Source organism: Penicillium canariense, assembly GCF_028826845.1.
Source record: "Penicillium canariense strain IBT 26290 chromosome Unknown utg000001l_segment0_segment0, whole genome shotgun sequence".
In the NCBI taxonomy this organism is placed as follows: domain Eukaryota; kingdom Fungi; phylum Ascomycota; class Eurotiomycetes; order Eurotiales; family Aspergillaceae; genus Penicillium; species Penicillium canariense.
Window position 1 is genome coordinate 5,022,888 of NW_026622728.1, and position 19,302 is coordinate 5,042,189.

Sequence of the window (19,302 nt, forward strand, 5' to 3'; positions counted from 1 at the left end):
GGGCTCGACCCAGCCAATACAACGACACCTCAATCCGAGAGCCGAAGGGTGCTGCCCGGACAGCGAACCGACGGTGAACGACAACCCTCATCCCTGCGAGCAAGCGATCATCCGAGTGAAGCCAGACAGGCATTGATTGGACGGCCACCACGCTCAGAAAGACGGACATCCTGCTCCAGTCCCGATGATCGTAACGAGTGGCTCAAAGTGCTCATAACTACGGCCTTATTCTGCAAAAAGAGGGTCTCGCATCACGCAGCACATCCCCCGGGAACAACCGTCAGTCGGGGCTTACACATATACTGGAACCGAATGCGTGAAACCATTGCGGTCCCCCGGAGGGCTCTCTTGCTCATCCCATTTTCACAAGCAGCACCGGGAGTGGCATTCCCAATCCATAGATCATGTCATAGCGAGAATTACATATCTCATGAGGACCCCATGTCCGACCAATATCACAACCTCACGTCTCCATCCTTCGCTTCTTAACTCGGGAGGATCTGGGGATCAGTGTTGATGGCCCCTTTTCCCTTTTTCTTTTTTTTTTTCTTTTCTTTTTGGTTTGCGTAGACAGCTCGAATGTTCCACCCTTAGGTAGTAATTGGTGAGCCCCTCGGTTTCTTGTGGTGATACCCTTGTCTTTACAATCTGAGCTCTGTTGTCTTCGTGGTGCCTGCGTCGTAATGGCTACAGAAAAAAAACCACCAGAGTCAAGTAGCTTCGTGCCACTACGTTTCTCGTTTGCATAAGATTTCTTTCGGGGGTGGTGATGTACCTATCGTAGTGCCATTATTTAGATTGTCTAAGTCTAGATTATATACCCAATATTCTTACTATCGTTTCTTCATGTTTTCAAGCAGTACGCCTATGCTCGAATCCCTCAACGCCGTGTTCGGATGGCCCGCTAAATATTAGCAAACGAGCCAAGCAAAGAGTGAAAAAGATCATTGCGGTATCTGAGAAACCGCGCTCTGCTCGCGCCAGGCCTTATCAATGGCGCACTCGGCCAGTCGCTTCAGCTCCGCGACAAAGTCCGCCACCAGCTCGAAGTTCTCGAACTCATTCTCGCGCGATTGCCGCGAGAAGATACGGCCAATCATGGCGGTAGCCATTTTCAAGATATCCAGATCGTCGCGCGAGCGTGGATCCAATGGGTTTTGGAGAATGCTACAGAAGATGTTCAGGAGTGCGGACATCGGGTAGAATAAGAGCGTCCTGGATCAAAATGCGATTTGTTAGCCACAAGCGTACAAGGTTGATACTCTACGAAAGAGGAGCCTTACCAGAAGATTTCCCTCACCAGTACATGTTCTGCGGCCCCCAAGTAACAGAGAGTGGACCGGCTGGCTTCCACCGAAAGCGCGAGACTCGAGCTCACCCCATCCATCATTCCGCTGCCCTGCATCCACGCCTTGCACCGACTGCTCGCCTGGTGAATGATGCTCATGCACAGATAATAATTGAGACGCAACATGACCGAATGCATGCTCATATTGGGATCGGAAGCCTCTTGCGAAAACGACATGGTCGGGCGCCACTGCAGCGGGATCGAGAGCCGCCACTCCTCTAACTCATCGTCCAACTCCCGAATGGACTTCAAGAGATCTGCGTCAGACTTTTTGAGAGCGCTCACGGAGTATAAGTGGGTGTGGGCCCGGGACTTGATCATACTCAAGCGTAAATCAAAGGGAAACACCGGCTCCGTCGAGGAATTGCCGTCTTTCTCCGGGTCCGTGTATGCCCGATCCGTATACCCTTCTGGCAAGGTTAAGTCACAATTATCGTCCGAAATGACAGGCGGTTGCCCTGTGCGAAGGGCCTTATCTTTATCGAGCGTATAGCAGATCCAAAAGAGATTGCGCAGTTGTTTCTGGCGCTTCTGACTCCGCTCGCTGACGGGGGTGGTTCGATCATAGGTCACATTTGCACCCAGCATGAAGAGTTGGCGTCCGGCGATTGATCCAAAGTAATCGATAGCTCGCAAGTTTCCGGAGGTGAGCTCATGAAGCGTCTGATTTATCACGCCCGATCCTGTTAGCCCTGGTCCAAGATATGCTCATGGATTGCCACGGGTAATGGGAGTAAGGTCTTACCAGCATAGTGACTGCCTGTAAGCCGTCCAGAGTAGCGGGCTCTTGCATAATCTGCGCCACCAACAATTGGACCTTGCTAGCGAGAGCCTCATGGTCCACTGAAGCAAAGGATACTGCATTCTCGACCTGCGCCCTGACCGGGGGGAGGCGGGAAACAAAGGCGAGAAAGGCAATTACACACGCTCGGGCACTGATTTGTCCGGAGCTTGAGTGTGGCTGCTCGTAAGCTGCACGTATGGTCTCCTCGAACAAATCGACGTCTATGACTGGGAAGAGCCGCTGCATTAAAGTGGAATTCTTGTAGGCCACAAAATACACCTGTACGATCCGCCAGTCCGGAAGGTCGAACAAATCCTGACTTGTCAGATCGATCAAAATGTTTTTGGAGCCCTCGCCGCGCTCTTTTCCCCATGGTACATGCACAGGACTGAGCGTGTCGCGCGATATGGTCTGTCCGGTGCGAGCCTGGATCCAATCCTGCCCCTCGGGGAGAAAGAATGGAACGCCGGTGAGGAGACTGACGACACCTAATTCTCGACCAGCAAAATGAACGCCCACAGACGACGACGGTGGGGGTAAGTTTCTGCTGACCGTGCTGCGTGGGCTACTGGGCGTTGAGTTGCCAATGATGATCTGGGAGAGATCTGGTGGGGCTGTTTCAACTTGGTTATTCCCAAGGCCGATATCGCGGTCTGCTGGAGGGGTGGAACATACTAGGTCCTGGTTTCTGCACCAGGTTCTCCGCCAGTAGTTGCTCAATGCGGCTGATACGCTCTGATAGCCGCGAGGCTTTTTGCCGACTTCACCAAATGGTTAGTCAGCGGGGAACAGGTTACCCTATGGAGAGAGAATAGAGCAAATAACACGTGAGAAAACAAGACGTACTTTCTGTGATCTTCCGTCTTTCGTTTCCGCTGTATAGCACGTTCAAAAGTACAGGGGAGGTTATGGTGGCTACACCAGTTGCACTGCGGCGCGGCGGCGTCACATTTGATCTGGCACATTAGTTGATGGCGTTACGAAGTTGGAACTAAGTGACAGGTCTCTCTACCTTGCGTTTATAGCATGAATCGCAGGCGCGCGCCGTGCGCTTCGGCCGTTCGTCGTCGGATGGATCCATGGGGATTAGGAGGCGGTGGTGATCGTTGTGAACGGATAGACTGTAGCGCGCTGAGTCAGCGGAAGCCCGCGATCCCGAGAGTGGAGAAATGCTTCTTTTGTGGGGGGGGATGTGGTGTCGGAATGCATAGGGTATCCAAAGTGAGGCGGTGGAGAGACTATCAGAATCTTGAAGCGGTACAAGGTATCTATTACCAGCTATAGCGCACAGTTCTTGAGATGATAAAGCTGCATTCTGCGGAGTCTAAAGGGGAGCTGGCTCTCGGCTAACAACCGAACGGGGATATATACTTCGAAGATATGCCGAAGCGTAAACCCAAACACAATCGCACCATCAACCTATGAGAACCAAGAAAGCAGAAAGACACCCACGGAACAGAACAGCTCTTGATTATTCTCGTCGTGACGACGACCGTCAATGGCCGGGAGTCCCCCAGTTCAATCCACCGAATGCAACAGGGTTCCTCGTCAGTCTTGTCGACTGCTCCGAGAAGACCGTTCGATCTGCCTCCTTCACATCACCGTGCAGATACAGCAATCGCACTCCTCGTCGCCGCAGTCACACCCGAAACATGGCTTCGATACAGTCTTGATCGGCTTTTTGATTGACCCGCCCGAGCTTGTCGACGGTAGAATCCAGTTGATCGGGGATGAGACAAAGGTGACCATTGTGGACTGGTACTTGTCGCTGATTAATAGCGTCGAAACAAGGACCGCTGGAAGGGAGTCAGCAATGTCAGCATCGCGTAAGCGCATCGTGGGAATCGGCGGTCGGACATCAGACAAGATAGTTACCGTAAGGCGGATAATCACGTACAAGGCTTCAGGGAAGCAGGGCGCGTGGGGTCTGGACAGCGATATGGATGGAGAGAGGGGAAAACCGCACTGCCTGGTTGCCCCAGTTTTCATGGTGAAGGAGTAATCAGCATCCGCACGAGCCAGGCAGTCATCTCGATTTCTCTCCCACACCCTCGAGATCAGGTCTTGCAAGCATAGCCAATGAGACTTGGGAGCCGGTAGAGGTTGGATTCAGGTTTCTTCATATTGAACCCTGGCAATTGAAGACCCCGCCACACACGTCACGGGGGCTCGAGCGACGATGCCCAACTGGAGAAGTCTAGGCGATCGGCGCAAAGTAATTTAGACCAAGCATACTTCGTATACAGCGGAATCAATGGGGTCTAAAGAGGTTGAGGAACCAAATGATAGAAGTCAATCAAGGCAAGCAATCGATTGAACTATGTACAGCAGTAACTTTTGTTTCATCATTCATCGCGGGAAATTACCGCCGAGACGGGGTATCGTCTAGTCATCTCGGGGGTTCCAAATCATCCGTCTATTCCATTACGCGTAGTTCAGCCCAGGGTCATCACAAAATATAGTCCGTCATAGCATCTTTACAGCTGCTCAACCCAGGGGGCAGCGCCCGCCTGCATCTGGTTCAGCCACTTGACCAGCTCGATAAGCTCGGCACGGCGCTCGTCCTCGAGCTGGTCCTCATCGCCCGTCAGCACCGCCTGGAAGACAGGCAACAGGCGGGGTGTGAGTTCGCGGATAGTCGCGTCCTCCCATTTGTCTAGAAGGAAAATAAAGTCAGCGTGGATGTCGAAGGAAGACAGTCCAAACAAAAGAATGGAACTTACACATCTGGCAGATCATGCGGTACAGAGGGTCGTTCTCCTCGAAGTCGTTCTTCAGAGGGAGAATGTTCACAAGCACCGGCAGGACATCCTTGGTAGGGACGTGGTCACGGTGGCGCAGGATCATGCGGGAGACACAGCCAGTAGCGTTGTCCTGCAGACGAGAAACGTTCATCTGCAAGCACGACTCCAGATGGCTAAGGATGGTAGGGAACTCCTTGACCATCTCGGCATCAGAGTTCGAATGCTCGACCAGACGGCCGACGGCATAGGCGGCGTTGGACCGGGTCTGGGGGTCCTCGTCACCCAGGCGGTGCAGGAGCAGCTTAAGGAACGACGAGGTGAACGGAGTCACAGCGCCGCCCATCCCGTTGATGCACTCGGCCAAAACGCCCACAGCGGTGGCGCGCTCCAGGGATTCGGTGCTGCTAGCGTAACGCAGGATGGTCTTCTCAAAGACCTTCCAAAGCTCGGCGAAGCTCTGGCCCAGGGCGGCGGCCATACCGGAGACGACATCCAGAGCAGTGTCAACCACAACCCAGTCGAACTCGGACGTCTCCTCGCCAGCCTCGAGACTCTCCTCCTCGGGGCCGAACTCCATTTGGCAGGGGTGCTGCTTGGTGATGATGTCGGTAACCATCTGAATCACGTTGTGCAGCACAGTCTCATCAGAGATCAGCGCAGGGCCACAGAAGCGGAGGTTCTCAGCCATGTTGCGGTTGATATCGGCGACGGTAGCACTAGAGTCGATCAGTCAGTAAATGAATGTCATCGACAACCAAGATCATAATAGCAAAAAGCCATCGGCATATGTATGTATCAGAATGTAGAATCGCCGTTTACATCAATCACACTCTTTGGTGTGTCAAAGTGAGCTGGGTTAAGCGGAAAGGATCATCATGCAAACAGCCGGGCCAAAAACAAATGAAGCAAAAGAATTGTCTATAACGTACCGGTCATCTTCCTCAGCCCACATCTTGATGGTGGCAGTCATGAGGATCTCGCCGAACTTCTTCACCTCCTTGGCGGACTGGACCTGCAGAGGCAGACCAGGCTGCCACTTGGGCATCTGGCCGGTCTCCTCGGCAATGGCAAACAGCATGGCGTAGGAGCGGTGCAGCGTGCTAATGGTGCTCTTGCGGACACCCTCGTAAGGGTGCTCAGCGAGAGGCATCACAGTCTCAATAGTCTTTTCGAAGTAGGGCAGGAAGGAGCTGCGAGTGTGGGTGACCAGGTCACCAATAACCTCGACAGCAATCTCCTTCTCCAGGGACAGAGGGGTGGTGGCGGTAATGTCATCCCAGGCATCCTCGTCGTCCTCGTCAATATCAACGTCCTCGATATCACCCTCAAGCTCGTCATCATCCTCGGCACTGGCAACCTTGACCTTCCGGCCGGCAACGGTCACCTCCTGGCCAATGAGATCCTTGGCGGCCTCACCAAGGTCGAGCTCAAGGTCATCCTCGTCTTGCTCAATGCACTCGAAGAGACCCTTGATAACACCATCCAGGAAGGGAGAGAAGTGCTCCGAGTAGACCTTAGCCATGGCACCCCAGAAGATGTAGGTGCTTTCCTTGAGGCGGGAGTGGCCGAGGTGCAGGGCCTCCTCGGTGGCACGCATGAGGGGCTCCACGTACGGCTGGTATCGCTCGGGACCAGCAGCGGCGGCCATTTCACCCATAGCATCAGTGACGCTAGCACGGAGGTCAAGCTCTTCTTCGCTGTCCTTGACAGTGGCGAACTCCTGAAGCAGGTGCATGGACTCATCGAAGAACGAGAGGAAAGAGTCACCAGCAGAGGAGGCGAGCGAACCAAGAGCACCAGCGGCAAGGCCCTTGATCTTGAAATCGGGATGCTGGAAGAGCTTGTGCAGGATAGGCACAAGCTCAGTCTGGTAGGGAGCAACGTCCTTCTCATCGAGACCGTCAACAACAGCATCGATGGCGCTAATACCAGCCTTCATGATATCAACAGTGGGGCCATCCTCCTCTCCCTGGTACTCCTGCATGGCACTGGCCAGGTTCTTGAAGAGCAGGGGCATGAGGCGCTCGTGCTCGGCACTGAGGTCCTCGGCGAGGTCGTCAGCCAGACGGGCAACGGCGTGCAGAGAGGCCTGGCGGACCTTGGGCTCGGGATCGGCAAGGAGTTGGAGAACCATGGGGAAGATCTCTTTCATCTGAGTGCTGATGAAGTCGGGAGCACCCTCAACGCACATACCCAGGGCCATGATACCGGCACGGCGGTAGTTGGCGTCATTGCTGTTGAAGTACTGACCCAAGGTCTGGAGCAGAGGCACAACAACTTGACTGGGAGGCAGGCTCTGGGCGAGAATGTCGAGAAGACCCAGAGCAGAGCGGGGCGGAGTGATATCATCATCATCCGCGGGGGAGTCATCTAGCTCAGTGACAATTTGCAGAGCAGTGCGAGTCAGCTGCTCGCCGAGACGCATACCCTGGATCTTCAGCTTGCGGTACTGGACGCACTGCATGAGGAAGCTGATAGCTTGAGTACGGGTGTCCTCGTCGGCCTCAGTGTTGGCGGCGAGCTCGTTCATGAACACGACGAGGTCCTTCAGGTGGATGGTCAGGAGGGCGGGGTCGAGACTAAGCAGAGTCTGGAAGACCTCAAAGGCCTGCATAATACGGTCCTCCTCAGATTGGTCAATAGCATCCTTAAGGACGGCGACCATGGAGGGAACCATATCCTGGAAAGCCTTGACGGGAGCCATGTTCTCCTCCGAGTCGAGGTGGTAGGCGAGCTTGCTCAGAGCCAGGAGAGTGTTGATGCGGACCTCAGCGCTCTCGGGGTCACGGATGGTCTTGTTGAACAAGGTGAACAGGTCTTGGAACTTCTCCTCAAAGCCCTCACCCAGGGTCTCCAGAATGGTGAACAGAATGTAGATAGCTACGGCCCGCTCATCCTGGTTGCCGCCGTCAGCCGCACGCAGGAGAACGTTGGGTAGATCCGCCCACTCGCCATCCTGGAGATCAATCTTGGCGACAGCCGAGATGATCCGAGCGACCGAGTGACGAACGAGAGACGAGCTCTCTCCCATGGTGGAGCGGAGCAACTGCTCCCGCACCTGGGGCTTCTGGTCCGCCGCAACCTTCAACCAGTGCTTCTGGACGAGCGAACGAGCCTCAACGGCGGCGAGCTGGCGAAGGTTCGGGTCCTCATGGCCGGTGGCAATCTGGATGAGGAGAACGAGGGACTGGGGCTTGCTGTAGAACTCCTTTTGCAAGATGCCGGTGGCTTCCTTGACATTTCCCTGAGAGGCTGGAGAGAAATGAGATTTAGCATGGGAGTTGATCTTGCAGAACACAAAGGGGCGGTTTATTTGACACGTACGGTCCAAGATGATCTGCAATTGCTGCAGGAAACGTTGTTGATCCATGATTGATGGGGGAGATGTGGTATCACAAAAGATTTCTTATTGTGATCGTCAGAACGTCACTGCGGTGCGTCCCAAGTCCCTAATTCAAGGCAGGGAGGGGGACAGGGAAAAGATGAGCAGCTTGTCGGCGAGGACAAACGGCTCAAGGGGTATCTCAATGAAACAACAGAAAGGAAAAAAAGAAAAAAAAGGAGAGGATGGTGGGGGGATGAAGAAGAGAAGAAAGAGAAGAAAAAAAAAACTTAAGACGCGGCAGAAAAAAACCAAAAATTTAGGGGGGGGTGCCCCGATTGGGTTTAGGGCTGGAGGGACCACATCAACCGCGTCGAGGGGTAGCCCTTCCGTTTATTGGGTTAATTGGGTGGAATTATTGGGCCCGCACAGGCGACAAGTGGACTTTTCTCTTGGGCTATTGGCCCAGTTGGGTTGGGCACCCGGTTTTCCCCCTTCTCTATCCTTTACTTTGTGGTTCGTTTATGTTTTTGTGACGTGGAGTTTGGGTCGCGCATCTATAGGGTTTTTTGTGTGGTCTCACGAGGGGCATGTGATCTACTGCAGATGAGTATGGCCGAACAATGCTATTAATGGGCCTTCGTGTACACATGTGGCTCCTATGGAGGACATAGTTGCATGTTGCATGCATAGATCGAGACGTGGAAAATACCAAAAAATCCTAAAACGCCCCCAGTTTGAGAACGCCAGTTCCCTTCCCGGTTGTGTGTATCCGTGAATCCGTGGCTAAAGACTATTGGCGAGCTCAGCCCAAGATGACAACTGCCTGAAGACCCATTATGATCAAAAATTGAGACTGAAATTCAGTAAAGGTAATGCTATGCCGAGCAAGCAGCGCTTAGTACGCTTAGTATTCATCAGAGTCGTAAGCATCATCTACCAGCAATGACCGGTAGCCCCGCGAGACAAGGTTGGCCTCTAGGCCACCGTCAGTGGCCGGGTCGAGATATCCTGGGTCCGTCAGTAAATTAACAGTAGGCCTGGTGAAGGGTGCACATACCACCGCCGCCGAAATAGCTCAGAGCTACCGGTAGGAATATAAGTGCATGGGTGGCGGCGAACACGACCAGCGCCAGCCACACGCGGAAATAGTAAATCTCGAAGATCTTGCTGCGAGTAAACGCCAGGACGCAAACACCCAGCAACTTCGTCACGGTGATGCCGCTGAACACGCTTCCGCCCACGTTGACCAGTGCCGCCCAGGCACGGGCGTCCTTACCGCGGAACTGGGCGGGAGCTTTCTCCAGAAGAGTTCGTGAGGGGAACATGAACGCGCGGGCAATATGAGCGCAGAATTCCACCCCAATACCCACACAGATGACCAGGTTCACAAGCGACACAGCGTTTAATGAAACGCCGGCAATAGCCATCGTGCCGATGATGTCTACCACGGTCATCACCACTGTGGTAGTGATGACCGCACCAGTAGCGACCGACCCGAGAATAGCAGATGTCAAGAGGAAGATGATGGCTACTGCCGATCCGAGGAGAGTGCCCGTCAGCTGCACAATAGAGACGTACTGGTCAAAGAAGATATAGAACTTCGAGTACGGGAAGACATCGATCTTGTATTCTTGAGAAATTCCGTCGGCAATTCGTCGAGCCGCAATGTACGCCTGGATGAAATCATTTTGGCTTCGCAGAGGAGTGTGGCTCGTTCGGAAATGGCTAGCGTTGATCATGGTGTGTTCCTCATCGATCACCACTGCAGAACTGTAGGGTGCTTTGCCGCCAAGAGGACACGAAGCATCGGTAGGAGCATGAATCCATTTTTCAGCGTAGTGGATAAACTCGGGCCCTGTCGGCATTCCATAGAGGGTCAGGTTCCACGGTGGGATGCGATCCTCGAAGCAAAGCTTGCCGTCCTCTTTGCAGCAATCTTGCTGAGGATTGAGCCAGTAGAAGAAGTCATCAAGCCAGCTTGCCGCAGATCCCTCAAGGTAAGATACGTTCGGCCGCTTGGATTCCTGTTCCAAGACAAACGGCAAGGAATATTCTTCGCAGGTAGTGAATCGCCCACAAAGCTGTTGCTGGTGCTTTCGCTCGGTCACGTTGACATCACGAGTCACAAAGTAAACCGGAGGCCCAGTGCGGAAATAAGCATCAAGGTCATTGAAATATGGGATGAGATAGGAGTCACTTGGAAGTGCGATTCGCTGATCGAGGCCCAGGGCTACCTCCGGGATCAAGGCGAGACCTGCAGTCAGGAGGCCCAGGAAGACGATGACAATTCCTGCTTTCACGCGCCGATCGAGAATGAATGGGGCGTAGACGCGGCGGATGAAGCTCTGAAGAGCACTCTCTGTTTCGTGGTCATCGTAGATGTGTTCATTGGGCAAGCCAAAGGAGTTCGCTTTCCGAACGGTAAGGCACGGGAAGCAGTCGGCGCGAAGACTCTCCACGCGCCGCTGGTTAAGAGCAAGTACGGAGATGAACATGGTGACCTGCAGAATGGCGTTGATAAACACCGCACCCGCTGCGTACGCAGCAAAATTCTTGACGGCAGGCATGCCTACAAAGGCGCCTAGAGCAAATGCCACGGTCTCGGTCACGGCAGACAGAAAGACACTGGGTCCGATTCTGCCGACGGCGCGAGCCACTCGCTCATCGACCTCTTCATTAGGGTGACTAAAGTTGACACGCTCGAATTCATGGACGATCAAGAAGATATTGTCCACGCCCACTGCCAGAACTAAGAACGGGATGACCTCGGCAATGATGAGAGTCACTTTCACCCCGGCCGCTGAGAATAACCCCACCGAGGCAGAGACAGACATCAACACAATCAAGATGCCGGCAATACCCAAAGTGAACTTGGACTGCACGAGTGCATTGGCGGGATTCGTCAAGAGAGACCGCCAGGTGACGGTGGCAGACCCCAGAGCCAGAGAAGCATAGATGAACATGATCACGTAGCTGATAACCACTATCTTCGCATCGGTGTTGGTAGACTTGTTCAATTCCTGCTCGAGGCTTACCTCTGCGTTGAAAGAAACGCGAAGGCCACGTTCAGCAGCCTCTGCCTGGACATCATCGAAAATGCGCCTGAAGCTGTTCTCCCAGTCGATTGCTTTCTCTTCACCGTCAGTGCCCGGAGCAAAGTTATTCACCACCCAGGTCACGATGAGCGCTTCGGCGTCCAGAACATCCCCAGTGCTGTCATACCCACCCAAAATCATCTCCGGCTTCAAAGGCTGTTGAAAGTCAGGGAGACAGCTGGGGTCACCGGGTGATTCGGTGCAGTGACGCAGCCGAGCTTGCCACGTGCCGGGGTCCAGGTTAGCGATGGAGCCACCAAAGTATCCGGTCAGGGATTGCACTACACAGCCATCGCCGGTTGGGTTGAAGCAGATATCGTCCAAATTCAGGCCCTGGTCCAGCGAAATCATTCGCCGCACGCGGGACTCGACCTCAAACCACCATGCAAGGGTGTCATACTCCAGAACGGGGCCGCTTGCATTCACCAAAAAGGCTTGCTCGGCTCGGTAGAATGGCCCAAAGCTTTCATCAAAGAACATTTTCTCTTGAGCGGCCGCAGATGAAGGGCTCACCCAGAGGCGCACGGGGTCCGTTTCAACAGTAAATCGCAGCCATCCCAAGCTAAGTAGGACCACGACAACAAAGCTGGAGACGATTGTGACCGCTGGGAATCGAGCACAGGCTCCACCAATGCGGTGAAACAGAGCAGACAAAAGGGAGTTTGGCTTGTAAACACCCTGGGGCTGTTCCATGTAGCCGCCGCGATGCACAACCTCGCCTTCGTCCTCATCTTCGCTGGGCGTGGGATCCTGGAGTAAGCGCACTCGCTCGGGCTTGCGGAACCGACGTTCCTTGTATGTAACATAGCTCGCGAGGCCCATCACGAGCGTGAGAAATGCGGAGTAGATGATGATGACAGCAAAGGATAGACATGGTAAAAGACCCACATGACAGGAGGTTTGACTAGACACAGCAGGCAACTCGGGACACACGTCAGGGCAGTCGACGCAAGAGCAACGATACGCTTTGTCAGCGTCATTGCAGGCTTTTGGCTTCATAGGCAACGCCTTCATACCAGCCGAGTCGGGACCTCTGGGCTCGGTCCGATAGTTGATCTGGAATGGGCTACCCAGGAACTTCTTGTCGCCGAGGAACTTCAGGAAATGCGCGTAATCCTTCGCACCACCACCGATGAAGTCAATTGCCTTCCCGCCAGAAGCACCATTCTTCACGTTCTTGCAGCTGTCAAAGAAACCGCTCTGGTACTCTTCAGACCATATATTCTCCAACTCGGTCACTAGTGTCTTGCCCGAGTGGGCTTCTTCCGTCTGCGTGACGTTGATGAAGAGCGACTGGTCAGGCGAGCAGGTAAAAGTACAGAACATGTCGAAAAAGTTGGTACGGCAGGCTGGACAGGAGGCAATGATACCCTCAGCCAGCTTCAAGTTGCTCGACAGTGCATCAATCTACCCGGAAGAAATACGCCCAGTCAGTATCATTGCTTAAGGACTGTGGAGTTAGACAGAAAGCCTCAAGGATATAATGATCTCACCTGCTCATCGAGGCAGCAGACAGGTCCCTCCTCCCATCTGGGACCGCACAGCTTGACCAGCTTCTGCCGTACCTCATCCGCTGGCTGCTGCGCCCGTCCATTGTCGGGGCAAGGCAGCTCGCCACCAAAGATTGATTGTTTCCCGCAGTGCCCGCGGATCGCACAGCGGCCCTTTTCATGAATCTCGGTCACGCCCTGAGCGCCGACCAGTGCCGGCAGCGAGACCAGGGAGCTCAACCCAACGAGCGCAGCAACAAACCCCAATTGCCGCATTTTTGACGGGGGCAAGCGGTGCGAGAGATGGTCGTGCTCCTCCAATTTCTATTCCCTGTGGGCAGGTTCTCTGGAGTGGCAGAAGTTCAATCCCGACAGTCGGCCCTGCAGACCTGCTCATGCAAGGTGGAGACGGGTCGACTGGTCGCGACTCGGGCGCTGCAGGCGCAAGGAGCAGCAACCAAGCGAGACTAACAGAAAAGCGCGGTCGGAATCGGCACAAATCCACAAATACAGGCCTCAGAAAAGCGCGCGAGAAGAGGTTGGGGTTAGGTAGTGGTCGAAAAGTCACTGAGTTGGGAAGCTGCAGGAGAGTCCAGAGATGGGCAGAAGCAAATGACGTTTGCTAGGTCGAGGAGAAGCGGGTACCGCCGCCCCGCCCAGCCAGGCCGGCGACCGGAGATGCTTTGCGTCAGCTGAGCGCGCAAGTCAGGCACCGCAAGGGCTGCCCATGCTCGGGCGCACTCTTGGCCAAGGCTCATCCTGCATCTGTGGTCATCCATGCTGAACTTGCAAGAAGCGCATGAAGGCGGGAACATATACCTACAATGGCTTTCTGCTGGTTACACCGAGAGCTGCAATAGTTAGCTAGCCCATCAGTAGTTGGATTCATTACGTGTTCTGAATGCAAGCGCAGCTGAGTGGCTTATTGGTTGATCTTTACATAGGTGGGTAGTTGCACTATCATAAGAGTTACGACATAGGTACAAGACCCCTCGGTGCCCAGCGTAATCACCAAACGCGCCCGGCTGGGCTCCAGGCGGCGGGCAGTTGTCAGCCATAGCGACGATCCTGCATTTCGGAGGCTCGGAGCGCAGGCCAAGCGGCACATCTCCATAAGAGAGGACCAGAGGACCACACGCAGATCTGAAGTGAAAATCACGATTAGAAAGCTACACGACAAGGCAAGGGTGGTCCACTAATTGTGGATATCACTTCCTAACAAATCATCAAATCCCCTGAAGAACCGTAATCTATGGACACAAACTCCGCTGGGCGAGAAATACACAAAAGATGGTTTATCTGCACCGCCGATCCAGTTAGCGATGAGAACATGAGGGATCATTCAAAAGAAAAGGGGACGAGGGGGACAGAAGAATCAGGAAAGGCGCGTGACATGGCCATAGAACCAGAGGCCCGCTGCTGCAAGACTATCGCACGGCTTCCCTGAAGGGCCAGACAACATTTTAATAGCCCTCATCGTCGGCCTGCTGGTAGACGTGGCGGGTCCTCGCCGGGTCCCTGCGCATCTGTTGGCCCGATCCCGTGAATCCGACTTGACATAAAAGTTAGCCCTGTGACCGCAACAATCAACCGGGTTAGACCCAACGTACCTCGTGCGTTGACCGATTCGCCCGTACGGAACATGCTGTCCTTCTTGCCAAACTTGCCCTTGCCCTTGGCTGCAAAATTCTGCCATTTATTCTTGCCCTCCTCCAGTTCCTTGTTGGCCTTGACCTTGCGGGGCGCCTTAGCGGGGCGTGCTGGTCCATCCCCAACCCTGCTGGGCTCCTGACGGGCTTGGTTGGCCAGAGTGGGATTGATATCGGCCGCCGCCGAGATCACGTTAGGATGCGAGGCCGACGATGGGGCGGGCGACGGGGATGCTGAATTGCCTGAGGTTCCATCAGCTTTGCGCTTGCGAGAGTCAGTGCCCGCGATGGGGCGGATGTCCTTGGCTGTCAGGTTCTCGACGGTCGCGTACGACTTGAACGAGACCAGGTACACGGGGTTGCTGGAGGAGCCCGTGATAGAGGTGATGCGAGCAGGATAGAAGGCATTGTCGCCCGAGGCCCAGCGGGCCAGGACGTTCTCATTGACGGAGTAGGAGACGGCGGGAGGGGGTATGGAAGTCTCGTCGGTACGCTCTACGGCCGGCTGGGACTGGCGCGAACCGGTATCCTTGGACGACCAAGTCTCCTTGGGTGGTGCGGGCGCCGGCTTGGATGCGGCTGCGGGCGGTTTGAGCTCGGCGATGGCAGTTTCGGTGAGGGATATGAGTTCTTCGAGTTCAGTCTTGAGACTTTGCAGCTCCGTGTTATCGGGTTCTACCTGCAAGCTGGATTGGACGGTTTCAAGCTGGGAAAGCAGGAAGAAAGGACAGTCAGTTGGGATAATGGTTCGTGGTTCATTCGTTATGCAAGTCGATCAGGGACTAGGAGGGGATACTTGAATCTTGAATTCCTTGACCTCGGCCTCCAGGGCGGCGACGTCGGACATGGTGGGCAGCAAGTGGAGGTGCTGCTGTGGAGGGAGGAAACGGCCTTGGGTTGATCAAATCAAAAATCCGAGAAGTGTGAAAAAGGTCTTAGTCTCTGGGCGCTAGTTAAAGGGTGGATATGCGATATGCGGAGAACTTCCTGCGGGCGAGGCTCAACGGGGTTGCCCATGGGATTGCGGTCATGTGATCTGTCGCCGTCGCGAGCGTTCAAATGCGTCCGGGGTATGGCTGTCTTGGAATACTGACATACACAGACTTATTATTTGCAGTGGCTTATTTCAAAATATTTACTTTCCATCGTTTCATTTGACTACATGTGCAGATTGTATACTGGTAGTACTAGTACCACTTCATTACATATTTCATGCTTTTCTGGTCAGTTGCGACGAGCCGGCTGACGTACACCTTCCGATAACGGGGCCTGATAAGAAGATGATGGGTGCCGATTAGCTCCAGCGCTGGACAACTGGGGAAAGGTGTGCGGAGTGTCTAATTTGCTCATTTGCCCATCAACTCGTGTCTGGATCTCCAAGATAGGGAGGAGCCATATTGGGGGTCAGCACTGCACGAGGGCTATTCAATTCAGGTTATCCGGCGAAGGGAGAAAGTGGGTCGACATTCGAGACCGGGCGACATGAATAAGAGTATGAGTTTGCCACGCGGAGCCAAGGATCATAGCCCTCTGTCCGGGGAGGAAGGAGTACATAGTACGGTTGGAGGCGTGGTCTGATCCTGGATCGGAGGCATTTGGTAACTAGCAGAACTCGGAAGTGGGGCGAGACCCTGGCCTAGTACTCCGTATACCGTAATGTGTACTCCGTACAGTGTACTGTACTACGGGAGTATGGAGGACGGGGGACTCTACGGGCCGTCTGGTCGACTGGTCAGGCGGGATACGGGCCGTTATGAGTCATGGGCAATGAAACAGGAGGGAGGGGAAGGACGCGTCTCACTGGCCCGCACATTGGACCGCGCAGAAAAGTTGCAGGCGAAAGACAGCAGGAGCGAATCACAGCGACCCCATCGAAGAGCATCGAAGATGTTGGGAAGGTGCGCTGCGTGGTTTCCTGCGTGGATTTCTAAGCAGCCCGGCCCCCTCCGTTCACGCCTGAGGCTTCCGGAATGCTGAGTCATCCCATTGGCGCACCACATGCCACGTCCTGATTGGCTGCTAATCGCCTGGGATCACCTGCTTCCGGATCTCGGGCCAATGATGCGCCCGATTCACCCACCGCTAAGAGATCGCCTCCTCTTTCATCATCTTTCTCTCTGGGATCTCTCATACTTCTCATACATCCCATACAATTCATACCATCCATACAGTACCACCGCTGCCTCTAGCCGCACTCAGGCAGTGCTTGGATCCTGGGCTTGGTGCACGTTGCTAGTGCTTCCACTCCATTCCAGCCTCAGGCCTCCGCAACTTCTTCCCTCGACACTCCCCCTCCACTCCACTCCTCCCCCTCAGCCAGGTCTTCAGATCGTCCAGGGGAACCTCCCACCCAGGCTTCCAGCGTGGGCGATTGTACCTGTTCTGGTCTCAGAACTCTCATCTCCATTTTAGTTCAATTATCTATCATCGTTTGCGGGCGCAACGCCCGATTCCTGCTCCCGGAGTCTCTCGAACCCGACCATTCATTCAACATCTTCCCCCACCTCTTCCTGCAACCTTGTCAACCTCCTGTTCCTGTTTCCCATCTGTCACCTATAGCCAGCCATAATGAGCGACTACAAGCAGATGTACCAGCAGGGGCTCTACCTTTCCCCGGGCCAGCAGGACCTCCTGCTAGCCGCTCTTTCCTCCAACACTCCCGCCCATAATTCGCAAAGCCAACCTAACCACACCCCCCACATCAAACCCGATCACAGCCCGGACCATACGTCGTCCAATGGAATGAGTGGCCCACCCTCTGGGGGATTCGACAACGACAACTCTCAATTACACGCTTTCGGCTTCGGGGAAGATGAAAGCCCATTCCTGGACTTTAATCCCGAGGTCGACTTCGAATTCCCTGGATCGGACGATTTGATTGGTGACCTGCCCGGTAGTGGTCCGTCGACCGAGTATGACATCGGTGAGAAGCGAAAGTCGATGGACGGCAAGTCGGAGGTGGATGGGGAAGAGACGGGCAAGAAACGGCGGGAGAGCGAGGCCAAGAAGCCCGGCCGGAAGCCTCTGACATCGGAACCCACCACGGTAGGCATCCATCGCCTGTTCGGCGAATCATGACAACGGGGTTGGATTTTATTGACACAAGCCAACAGAAACGCAAGGCCCAAAACCGGGCCGCCCAGCGTGCATTCCGTGAGCGAAAGGAGAAGCATTTGAAAGACTTGGAAACCAAGGTGGACGAACTGCAAAAGTCGTCCGACACGGCCAACCAAGAAAATGGCCTGCTTCGGGCCCAGGTAGAGCGGCTACAGGTGGAACTCCGTGAATACCGTAAGCGTCTCTCCTGGATGACGAGCGGTAGCGGTATTTCGGCGATGAGTGCCATCCCGAGTGCCCACACTCGGGGAGCGTACGGCCTGCAGAACAATGAGTTCCTATTTGACTTTCCCAAATTTGGTGATCTTCCGGGCTCGCATCTCTTCAACGGCCAGTCAAACAAGAATGATCAATCCAAGAATAAGGACAACCGTGCACCAGGTGTGCTGAGCCGCGATGGCTTGCACAACTTGCCCAACGGTGCTCCGAGCATGTCCCATACCGACACTCCCATCGGAGCTGGCAGCGCAAAGTCCAACTATGCCGGTTCGCACGGTACCCCTGGCAGTACCACTTCCGTTAAGTCCCCTTACAACAACGTCAAGCAGTCTGCTGCATCAAATCATGACACTTCCACCTCGGACTCTCCGTCATCTTCGTCTGATTCTCACCAGAGTCAGATGCTCTCGTCGAATGGTACTTCGCCTGAGCCAAGCTTGAACTCTCCGCCCGAGGCGAAGCCCCATCATGACTCGGCAAATACTTGCGAGATTCACGGCTCCGTCAATGGTGAGGAATCTTTCTGTGCGAAACTTGGCATGGCCTGCGGCAACATCAATAACCCCATTCCAGCTGCTCGAGACAAATCCAAGTCCCACAGTGTCTCGAGCGACCAACCAGCGCCCTCTGTGGAGGATCCGGCTGGGCTCGATTGGCTGGCTCAACAAAATGGCGGTCAGTTCGATCCCGTGCTTTTCGGAGACTGGCGCGAGCCGCAGGACGCTGTGCTATCCCAGGATTTTGGCTCCTTCTTCAACGATGCTTTCCCCCTACCCGACCTGGGTAGTCCATCTCACAACATCACCGAAGCGGTGACCCACCCAATGCCCAAGAAGGACCTGATTGCTCAAATCGACAGCAGACTGGAGGAAGAACTTGTCCCAGGCGAGGACAATTCACAGATGTTGTCGTGCACCAAGATCTGGTATGTTTCTTGCCCATTCCAAGCGACCTATGCAAAGTGTCTCCTCCTTGCTCTTACTGACATATCACAGGGATCGTCTCCAATCCATGGAGAAATTCCGCAACGGCGAGATCGACGTCGACAACCTTTGCTCCGAGTTGCGCACCAAGGCCCGGTGCTCTGAGGGTGGCGTGGTCGTGAACCAGCGTGATGTCGACGATATTATGGGGCGCGCCAAGTAACAACCTAAGCGATCTCCACGATGGGGATGATCCCATCTGGCCCATCCACCAATTTTTTCACGACTCACGGAAGCCGCTTCTTACGTCCATTGAAACTGTACCACGTTATCTTCTTCTCATACCCATCATCGAATGTCATTTGAAAACCATACGGCGTCATCAAGCACAACTGGAACAAAACAATGAAATGTTGGACACGGACTGCGCACATCTCGAGAGATTGAGAGATTGAATCTTGACACTTATGTCTACGGCGTACCCCTCGCTGTCTTTTTTCACTTTTTTGGAGAATTTTATCAATCCAATGCCCTCCTTCTCTTGATCTTTCTCTTTCAGATCTTCGTCTTTCTCTCTTCGGTACTTATGCCTTTTTGTTCTTTGTGCA

At 54.3% G+C, this 19,302-nt stretch overlaps 6 protein-coding genes across 6 annotated transcripts; 2 read left to right on the forward strand and 4 right to left on the reverse strand.

Annotated features, from left to right (window-relative positions):
• Window positions 1-944: 944 nt before the first annotated feature.
• N7482_001685 (putative C6 transcription factor) lies at window positions 945-3,213 on the reverse strand (the record flags this gene model as incomplete). Its single annotated transcript, XM_056683810.1, has 6 exons — window positions 945-1,215; window positions 1,284-2,011; window positions 2,094-2,746; window positions 2,808-2,893; window positions 2,979-3,088; window positions 3,145-3,213. 6 exons carry the CDS (start codon window positions 3,211-3,213, stop codon window positions 945-947), a joined length of 1,917 nt encoding a protein of 638 aa, XP_056547416.1.
• Window positions 3,214-3,630: 417 nt separating this feature from the next.
• On the forward strand, window positions 3,631-4,134 carry N7482_001686 (uncharacterized protein; the record flags this gene model as incomplete). The annotated part of the gene is made up of 1 exon (XM_056683811.1): window positions 3,631-4,134. One exon carries the CDS (start codon window positions 3,631-3,633, stop codon window positions 4,132-4,134), a length of 504 nt encoding a protein of 167 aa, XP_056547417.1.
• Window positions 4,135-4,609: 475 nt separating this feature from the next.
• N7482_001687 (putative importin beta-4 subunit) lies at window positions 4,610-8,246 on the reverse strand (the record flags this gene model as incomplete). Its single annotated transcript, XM_056683812.1, has 4 exons — window positions 4,610-4,788; window positions 4,856-5,592; window positions 5,806-8,128; window positions 8,201-8,246. The coding sequence occupies 4 exons, from the start codon at window positions 8,244-8,246 to the stop codon at window positions 4,610-4,612; spliced, it is 3,285 nt and encodes a 1,094-aa protein (XP_056547418.1).
• An 859-nt stretch (window positions 8,247-9,105) lies between these two features.
• ncr1 (sphingolipid transporter NCR1) lies at window positions 9,106-13,062 on the reverse strand (the record flags this gene model as incomplete). The annotated part of the gene is made up of 3 exons (XM_056683813.1): window positions 9,106-9,209; window positions 9,259-12,703; window positions 12,790-13,062. The coding sequence occupies 3 exons, from the start codon at window positions 13,060-13,062 to the stop codon at window positions 9,106-9,108; spliced, it is 3,822 nt and encodes a 1,273-aa protein (XP_056547419.1).
• A 1,187-nt stretch (window positions 13,063-14,249) lies between these two features.
• On the reverse strand, window positions 14,250-15,282 carry N7482_001689 (tudor domain-containing protein; the record flags this gene model as incomplete). Its single annotated transcript, XM_056683814.1, has 3 exons — window positions 14,250-14,338; window positions 14,397-15,141; window positions 15,232-15,282. The coding sequence occupies 3 exons, from the start codon at window positions 15,280-15,282 to the stop codon at window positions 14,250-14,252; spliced, it is 885 nt and encodes a 294-aa protein (XP_056547420.1).
• A 1,721-nt stretch (window positions 15,283-17,003) lies between these two features.
• Window positions 17,004-18,917, forward strand: yap1 (putative bZIP transcription factor AP-1/Yap1; the record flags this gene model as incomplete). Its single annotated transcript, XM_056683815.1, has 3 exons — window positions 17,004-17,480; window positions 17,549-18,696; window positions 18,767-18,917. The coding sequence occupies 3 exons, from the start codon at window positions 17,004-17,006 to the stop codon at window positions 18,915-18,917; spliced, it is 1,776 nt and encodes a 591-aa protein (XP_056547421.1).
• Between the last annotated feature and the right edge of the window lie 385 nt (window positions 18,918-19,302).